General features: G+C 43.7%; 1 protein-coding gene across 1 annotated transcript; it reads left to right on the top strand.

The window, feature by feature from the left end:
* The first annotated feature begins 4325 nt into the window (after positions 1-4325).
* On the top strand, positions 4326-5627 carry LOC121169199 (40S ribosomal protein SA-like). Its single transcript, XM_040999694.1, is given in 3 exon segments — positions 4326-4868; positions 5216-5312; positions 5315-5627. Coding segments are annotated over 3 exon segments (876 nt in total). The 3' UTR covers positions 5551-5627.
* Positions 5628-9945: the final 4318 nt, after the last annotated feature.

Consider the following 9945-nt stretch of genomic DNA (forward strand, 5'->3'; position numbering starts at 1 on the left):
GTTCAGCAGGGGAGCCCCACACAGCCCCCTTACCAGGTTCACTCCTTCTCCCAGGAGTCTCACATGTGTTGGTTGGGTGCTGCGGCCCAATCTGCCATGGCATGCCTCATCTTGGGATTTGCCAGAGAATGCTATAGCCTGGCCAGACCTAGCCCAACCTGTGGAGAGCGGTGTGCCGGAGCTGACCCCGTGTGTATGATAGGCAGTCGCAAGATGGCGGCTGGCCGAGGGCCAGGAGGCAGGGTAGGTCCCGCCAGTAGGCAAACAGGAAGTCACAGGGATAGGCAGATGCCCTTGCTGAGATTATGTCATTGTTACTGGCTTATCAGGTAGCACCAAGTGTACCCAAGGGGAGAAGTGATTGGTGGAGAACTGTATGAAAACAGTCCGCTTTCGGCAATAAAGGTTCGTTCGTCTGTTCCTCAGTTCATTGGTTTGTTTGTTCATTCATGTGTGTGTGTGTGTGTGTGTGTGTGTGTGTGTGTGTGTGTGTTCTGGTTGCGGTGGTGGTTCCTGTCTTTCCAGACCCTCGAGAGTGTGCCTTATTATTTAGTGTTGCTGCTGGGTGGCAGCACCAACCCAATTCCAGTTCACCTGGCATAGTCTGAGCTGTTCCCTGTCATGATTCTTGTGCTCACTGGCAGGGACTGTGTCCTCACAGAGGAGTTCCCCAAGTTCCTCCATCAGAATGCCTCCCAAAGCCAGATCTCACACCCACTGGTGGGTCCATGGTCCAGCCCTAATTAGTCCACCTTCTGTCCTAACAGAAAGGTGCCCTTTCTTGACAAGCCCTCACCAATTCTGGTTTTTACAGTTGGGTGCTATATCCCAGCCCAGCCTGGCCTGCACCAGACACAGCTTACACATGGCTTAGCAGAGACAGACACCTAGTGCAGCTTGTCCTATACTCATCCTGGTTCTCACAAGCAGCAGTGGGTACTGTACTCTGGCCCAGCCTGGCACACCCAAGAACCAGTTCACATTTGTGCCAAGGGACACTGCAGCCATATCCAGACCAGATAACAGTGCCACTCTGGCCCTCACACTCACCAGTGGGAACCACAACCCAGTCAGGGTGTCCCCTTAGTTCCCCAATCAGTCCTATCCCCAGACATAGATCTTGTGTGTGCCAGTAGTTGCTCTGACCCAGCTTGATGCAGCCCCTCACCTGTCTTGATCTATGCCTTAGATGCTGCAGCCTGGCCTGACCTGACCTGCCCAAGTCCCAACTCTCACTAGCATGTGATAGAATATGGCTCTATCCTGTCTGTTCTCATCCATGGCTCATGCAAACCATCAGGTGTGACAGCTACTCAAGGATTATCTACATTCCTGCCTGGTTTCTGCAATTGCCAGTGGGCTAAGGTTTACTTGACCCTGCCCAGTCTGCCCCCTTCCAAAAGCAACCCACACACTTTCCAACAAATGGAACTAACTTGCCCAGCTTGCCGAAACCTAGGTCTTGACCACATGCTCACCAACAGGAACTGAGACCCCAAAGGAGAGTTTCCCAGGTCCCCCTACTCGGCCCACTCCCACATCCAGATCTCACATGTGCCAGCAGGTGCTAGGCTCTTGCCTAGCATAGCCTGCCCCTCCATCATGGCATTTGTATGAGCTGGTGGATGTTGAGTTCCGGCCCAACTCACCCTACACCCTGTTTTAGGATGCACATGCAGGTGCTGCAGCCTGGATCTGCCCAACATATTCTTGGCCCAATATCCATGAATATTGGTGAGTTCCATGATCACCCCCAGTTCAGTCCATCACCACCTCAAATCTTGAGTCAACCAGCGGGAGTTGTATTTCCACAGTGTTTGGCCCACATAGCCCCTGAAAAATCTATCCCTCGACCTGGTTCCCTTGCATGCTGCTTAGTGTTATGACCCTGCCTAATGTGATTTGTCCCCTGTTCCAACGTTCAGTCATGAACTAGGATCTAGCAAGACAGGCCCGTAGATATAGCTTTTGTGTGGCCTGGCATGTGGCAGTTAGCAATGTTCTGTGCTTACAAGCCCATCTCAGGACTCCCATGTGGGCTGGTAATCAGTCTGACCCATATAGATCTTCCAGTTTTTCCCCTCCAAACCACCAGGTCTCAGTCCCCTTTCTTACCTGCAAGTACTGCAGCCCCGTTGTTTTCTGTCTTTCAAGATTTATTGCTCACCTGCATGTATGGTGACCTTATTCATGGATGTCCATAGGCAGTAATTCCTCAATCCCAGTTCTGCAGACCTCATCAGCAGTTAACCAGTGAGCAGAACCCCGTGCTGATAGATGCCCTGGCTGCCTGAGCTAAGATAGAGCCACCTGCTTTTTTAAGTAATCGTGCCAGGCCATGCCCCCCATACCCACCAATCAACTGAAAGTGGCTGATGCAGCAGAGGTTCTGGTTTGCATGCATGGCCTGAGCTAAGATGGAGCCAGCTGCTTTTTAAGCAGTCACGCCAAGCTAAGCCCCCCCCACCAACCAACCAAAAGCAGCCCTTAGTGTGGAAGTTCCAGTTTGTATGTCTGTCCATGTCACTGCATTCTATTCTGGCCTGTAGAATTTCCTCTGAGAGGTTAGCTGTGAGTCTGGCCATCCATCTATATGGCAATGGATATTTTCAGGTGCATGTTTAAGTGTGTTTTCCTAATTTTCCACTAAAGAGACCTTGATTATCATGTGTCCTGGTGAAGATTTTTTTTTTGCTAACACTACTGGGAATTCTTTTCCCCTTCTGTACATTGTTTTCCAGTTTTTAAAATGTATTTGGGGAATTTTTATTTATTGATTCATTGAATATATCCTTTTCAAAAAATTTATTTATTTTTATAAGAAAATCCAATCTACAGGGGGAAGTTTATACAGAGAGAAAGAATTTGCATCTGCTGGTTCAGTCCCCAAGTGGCCACAATGGTCAGAGCTGAATGGATTCAAAGCCAGAAACCAGGAGCTTCTTCTGACTCCCTCATGTGGATGCAGGGTACCAAGGCTTTGGGTTGTCCTCCACTACTTTCGCAGACCACAAGTAGGGAAGTAGGGAGCTGGAAGGGAAGTGGAGCAGCTGGGATATGAACTGGTATCCATATCAGTTACTGGTGCATGGAAAGCAAGGACTTCAGTCACGAGGCTGGCATGCTCAGCCATATTTAACACAACTTTAAACACAGTCTCTTTCGGTGACTTCTGAAACTTTCATAATTCTTACACATGGCCTATTATATTCTTAATTCTTGATTTTTTTATTGTCTTGATTCATTTTCTCTTCCAGTTTTTCCTTTTTTCCCCCATTGTTGCAAAAAAAAAAATCTTCAAATTGTAAAAACCTCTCTTCTTCCTCATCCATTCTATTATTCAGGTTTTCCACTGAATTTCTATTTGATCCACTGTGTTCTTTGATAATTCAGCTTGATTTTATTTCAGTGTTTGTGCTTCCTATGACAATATTCCTTAAATTCTTTTTTTTTTAAAGATTTATTTTTATTATTTTTTATTGGAAAGGCGGATATACAGAGAGGAGAGACAGAGAGGAAGATCTTCCGTCCGATGATTCACTCCCCAAGTGAGCGCAACGGGTCGATACTATGCCGATCCGAAGCCAGGAGCCTCTTCAGGGTCTCCCACGCGGGTGCAGGGTCCCAAGGCTTTGGGCTGTCCTCAACTGCTTTCCCAGGCCACAGGCAGGGAGCTGGAAGGGAAGCGGGGCTGCCGGGATTAGAACCGGCGCCCATATGGGATCCCGGGCGTGCAAGGTGAGGACTTAACCACTTGCGCCACCGCGCCGGGCCCTATTCCTTAAATTCTTAAACTGCTGCGTGTGTTTCTCATTGTTGATAAGAAGCTTTATAACAAGTTTATAAAATTCTGCATTCCCCATTTTCTTGATGCCTTCCTCACTTAACTGAGTTTGACAAAGGCTTTTGCACCTTTTCAGGGAAGGCATCAGTGATGTTCATTGTGCCTCTGTCTCTTGTTTTGCTTGTGGTCCCTTGTGACTAGCATATCTTCACTTTAAGGCTGATCGCTGAGCTTTATCATCTGCAAGTCTACAAGTCAATTTTACTGATTGTGTCAGTTATCCAGTTTTATTTTGTTTGTTTGCAGTCATTTGTACCACTCCCTCCAGTGAGTTTCAGTCCTGGGCTCTTGTGCTAGGCTTCCACCATGGTCTCTGTATCCTGGCTAATCACGTCCCACCCCCAGTGATCCTGTGCTGTGACCACGCCTCTTAAAAGCACAGCCCTTTTCCGAGCTCCTGGCGAGGGCTCCATACCTTCTTTTTCATTCCCAGCATAACTTTACAGGGAAGCTGTCACAATGTCCAGAGCCCTTGACATCGATGAAGGAGGAGGTTGTCCTCAAGTTCCTGGCTGCAGGGACCCACCTGGGAGGCACCAACCTCGACTTCCAGATGGAGCAGTACATCTACAAAAGGAAAAGCGATGGCATCTACATCAACAACCTCAAGAGGACCTGGGAGAAGCTCCTGCTGGCAGCGCAGTCTATCGTGGCCATCGTGGCCATCATGGCCATCGAGATCCCTGCGTACGTCAGTGTGATCTCCTCCCGGAACACTGACCAGAGGGCTGTGCTGAAATTTGCTACTGCCACTGGAGCTACTCCCATTGCTGGCCGCTCCACTCCTAGCACCTTCACTAACCAGATCCAGGCCGCCTTTCGGGAGCTATGGCTCCTGGTGGTGACAGCTCCCAGGGCTGACCACCAGCCCCTCACGGAGGCTTCGTACATGAACCTGCTCATCATCGTTCTGTGCAACATGGACTCTCCTCTGTGCTACGTGGACATTGCTATCCCGTGCAACAACAAGGGAGCCTACTCCGTGGGTTTGATGTGGTGGATGCTGACACGGGAGGTTCTACGTATGAGTTGTTGGGGTCCCTTGGCCAGCAAGTCAAACCCAGACACTCGTTGTCTTTGTAGAACCTTTATTGCAGAGATGACACAGCAAAACCGGCGTGTAGCAGCCGCACAGCAGCTACACAGCAGCCGCAAGGCAGCCGCACAGCATTGTGAGGCACTCTCTCCCTTCCCATTTCTCTGGCTCCCTTATATTGGGTAACATGGCCAAACAGTGTAAAGGTCACCTCTGCACACAGTGGGCAGGCACCCCTGAGCCAATCACAGCAGACTTCCTGAAACTTGTTTTTCTACCACAGGAGGAAGCAGCAGTTCGGCGCCGTTGTAGGGTGTGGGCTGCAGGCTCCCTACATGAGTGGCACCATCTCTCATGAACACCTGTGGGAGGTCATGTCTGATCTCTACTTCTACCGCGATCCTGAAGAGATTAAAAAAGAAGAGCAGACTGCACTGAAAAGGCTGTGACCCAGGAGGAGTTCCAGGGTGAATGGACCGTCCCTGCTCCTGAGTTTACAGCTACCCAGTCTGAGGTTGCAGAGTGGTCTGAGGGTGTGCAGGTGCCTTCTGTGCCCACCCAGCAGCTCCCCACTGAGGACTGGAGCGCCCAGCCTGCCACTGAAGACTGGTCTGCAGCCCCCACAGCTCAGGCCACTGAATGGGTAGGAACAACCACCGAGTGGTCTTGAGTGATCTGCAGTCTTTGAAGCAGACATGGAGTGAAGTTCATGGAAAATAAACACCCATTTCTAAAGAAAAAAAAAAACAGCTTTTCTCCCTCTCCTCGCTTCAGTAATGACCATAATTAGAAATACCTTAACTATCCTAAACTTTTGGGCTTTGGTGTTACTGTTCTTTCTGGAACCTCTTAGCTGTTAGATCTAAGGTCATCTGACCCTACGTTGGGTGGACCTTGTAGGATGACAAGGTGGAACTGATTTCCTTGTGGTACCACTGAAATGTACTATATTGCAAGTGATTTCACTCCTGGCTTAGAACATGCACAGCTTGCTATAGTCTCTCAGGTCCCACATACTTTGTCTTAGTACACAAAATGGGATCTGACATGGCACTGGTGGGCATCTTGGGCCACTAAATCCAACCTGCTCCTGCACTGCTTGCTTGGGGTCTCTTGCTCTGTCTCTGCTTGTGGTCAAACAAATCAGCATGTAGGGCAATTCTTTCCCTTGGATTCACCTCCTGAGCAATGGGTGAACCCCCCTCTGCCCACCTGGACACTGGCAGAGCTCCAATTGCTGAATGCTGACCACTGTTTTGGTATCTAGTCACTACAATGTTGCTTTGCTGTCTCTGCTGCTTCCCTATGTCCATGAGTCTCCAGGTACCTTATTGTTAATGCAGAAGTTTTCATGTTTGCTGTAAAACAAACTCAACTAGAGCATATGATGTTGAGTGGAATTAGGCAGCTCCAGAAAGACAAATGCCTCTTGTTCTTCTATATATTTGGTAATTCTTTCTCTTGGGTTCTCTGTTGTACTTTCCATCTGCTTTCAAGTCTCTGTTTATGAGTGCTGCTTGTTTGTTGCCTGGCAGCAATGGGCTTGATGCATGGACAGATAATCAAACATGTGGACTACTGACAGATGGTCAATAGTCTGAGGACAGCATTTTAAAAAATATTTATTTATTTTTATTGGCAAGGCAGATGTACAGAGAGGAGGAGAGACAGAGAGGAAGATCTTCCATCCAATGATTCATTGCCCAAGTAAGCACAACAGCCGGTGCTGTGCCAATCCGAAGCCAGGAGCCAGGAACTTTCCAGGTCTCCCATGTGCAGTGTCCCAAGGCTTTGGGCTGTCCTAGACTGCCTTCCCAGGCCACAAGTAGGGAGCTGGATGGGATAAGAAGTGGAACTGCCAGGATTAGAACCGGCGCTCATATGGGATCCTAGCGCTTCAAAGGCAAGGACTGTAACTGTTACACTATCGCGCCAGGCCCAACGACAGCATTTTTAAATTAAATAGCTCCACACTGGTTTTTGAAAATGAATGCAGACATAGTATCTGATCTAAATTTCTTAAAACCATTAACTCAAAATTTATGGAGTGATAACATATGTAAGACCCTGGGTTAAGCACCTCTGATGATACTTAAGTCTTAGTACCCACCCTGAAGGAATTAATGATTAGTATGGTGATGATTAAAAAATGGTGATGATCTATTAACTCCTGGAAAATCATGCCAAAAATGGTTGGCTTTCTTCATTAATAGTAATACAAATCTACGTCTTTCTTGGCTATAGACATGAAAAGAAAAACAGCACCTGTCAACTAATAATAACTATAAATGCAATTTCTTATATATATTTTAAGTTTTTCTGGTAGCTACAACTTTAAATTTATTTAAATTATATATTTTGTTTGCTTATCAGAGTTACTTGAAAATATTGATACTAGATATGAGCAAAATATTTTATATTCTGTCTTATATTATAATTGAAATCATATGTATGTTTTACTTAGGAACTGTATATATTTCCACTAGCTGCAAGTACTTAAAAAACATATAATTATTGTGAGTACTAAACTAGATAGTACAGGTCTAGTCCATATTCATCCTGTCATGCTCTGGATATTTGATTGTGCTGTGTTCTTTCTGATGCTTGCCCTTATTGTTACCTCAGTGATGAACTTATTTTCAGATGCCAGAATGAGTTTGTTAGTTCAGTTGGATGATGTCTGCAGACCTGATTCCAGTGAGAGCTTCCTATGAAGAAATGCTCTTCTAGACCTTCAGAATCACTTGGAATTCCCCAGACTCTTCCTTTGAAAGACTTCTTTTGAAACTTGTTTTGAAAGTTTCATCATGCCCCAGTGGATATATTTCTCTTGTGGCCTTCCTGCAACTTGAGTCATATATTGAGCAAACATATCTCCCTTAGTATGACTCATCATAAGAAGGCAAAGAGCTTCTAATCAAATACATCTGATTTCAATAAAATCTGAATCAGACTTGCTGCTGCTTGGAAAGTTTTCAAAACATTATAAACTCTCAACATATTTGCAATGAAATTAAATAGAATATCTATCTTACAATATTTCTGTAAAAGGTATCAAAACAATGCATGCAAATGTACATGAAACATTAAGTACATCAGCTGTTAATGAAAAACATTTCAAAAATTGTATCTTCTGTTTATAGTAATATTGAAAGTATGATGTCATTTTAATATTAATTATGCCTAGCATAACAGGTTTTTTCTTTTTATTAAAATTAGCCAGAAGACTTAGTATATAAACTTGCTAAAGCTTTGGACTTGTCATAAAATGAAACCATTAGAATTATACCTGTTATGTAACTGAATTGAAAAAGTCTTGCCTTAGAGTCTAAAATTAGTCCTAGATATTATTATTTCTCTAAACCTCAGCAAACACGTTTAGGACTGACTTTTCCAAAGAAAGCAAGTAAAATATCTGAAATTCTCTGGGCCTGTTGAAGTCTTATTTATGTATTCACAAGCACTTGTAGTTTTTATCTTTTCCTATTGTCTAACAGGAAAAAAAAAGGTTCTTTATTAACCTAAAGCAAACAATTGGTCAAAGCAAAAGACTCAGAACAAAGAATCAAATATGAATTGTTCAGCTTTGTAAAGAGTATTCTTGTTTTTTAGATATGAAGTCTTAATGGGAGAATGGGGTTTAGAATCAATGGAGACTGCCAGAATCTTTTAGAAACAACATAGATTCTGAGAAAATGATATATATATTAATTAGAATCTCATATACACAATTGTAATCATGTGCACAGAAAGGCTGACAGGTCTCACTGGGTTATTTAATGTTTTTGGTAATATTAATATGACAGGGACTTAGACCATTGTGTTATTTTAGGGGTTTCACATTCCAAATTCTGCCACTGTTAAGTTATTTCACTCTCAATTTGATTGTCTCAACAGTCTATTCTACAGTTGCAAACTCAAAACTGCTGTTAGCACTGTTAATACGATAGGTTGTTAGGTATTATTCTGAAAATAGGCTTATTTTAATGAACTAGTCTAGGATCAAGAAATTGGAAGTTGCTTGAAGCTCACAATCAAAATGGTTGTTCTCAAATAGGAGAATGTGAATGTTTCAATTTTCCTTTTATAAAGTATATAAGGGCATAACACTAGAATTTTTTAACAAAAGTGACATTGTTTTAAATTATACCTTTTTATTTTATTCTGATCATCAGAAAAGCTCATTTGCCTCTGAGGCTTTCATATCAAATTATACAGTCCTCAAGAATATGGAAGGGATTCCTACATTGAGGGCTAACTCATGGGAGATCACTGACAGAGGAATATAATGCCTTATCAGATCTGATAAGTGGAAATAGTCAGTGTATTTGAAATCCAGCTTTAGTCGCATACCTGAATTTGAACTCTGATTAAACAGCTTACTAGGTTTGACACTTCAGATTATTCATCTGTAACCTGAACAAAATTATATTTATTTTTTCAGGCTGTTAGAATTATTTGATATGTAAATTACTTTTGCCATTACTGCATGAATCAACTAATTCCTAATAATTAGACAATATGTTATGATAAAGTATGGCTTTAGGCAACTGGTAAAGCCTTGGATGACATTTCCAGAGCAGCTTCAGATGATGAAAAGCAAATCATAACAATTAATGACTACATGAAGGGTGTATTTGATTTTTTTTTCTGTCAGTTTGTGATATAATCATGAGAAATAACAAGGTTGCCAAAACATATACTGACTTCAAATTCCCACATGATGTTTGCCTATAGGCAGTAATCTAGGAGCGATGATAATGGAATTTGTGGATCATTTTTATCTATAGTTGTGTATGAATATGATTCCCTTGTTGGATTTTATGGTGGCTAAAATAATTATCTTACTGTGATGAATTTGGTAATACCAAAGGGATAGAGATTGTTGAAACCTTTAAAGTGCATTAATACGAAAAAAGGTGGTGCCAGCCTTCATGTTTAGAGGATGATATCAGCCCAGAAACCATTTCTGTGGTGAGTGGTCTGTTTGAAGCCTGGGTGTCTATTCTACTCTGGAAGCTCTTGGGAATATTTGTTTGTGCTGTGTTCTTTCTGATGCTTGCCC

Source organism: Ochotona curzoniae, unplaced genomic scaffold (assembly GCF_017591425.1).
Source record: "Ochotona curzoniae isolate NIBS_2020 unplaced genomic scaffold, NIBS_Ocur_1.0 scaffold_1852, whole genome shotgun sequence".
Taxonomy (NCBI): Eukaryota; Metazoa; Chordata; class Mammalia; order Lagomorpha; family Ochotonidae; genus Ochotona; species Ochotona curzoniae.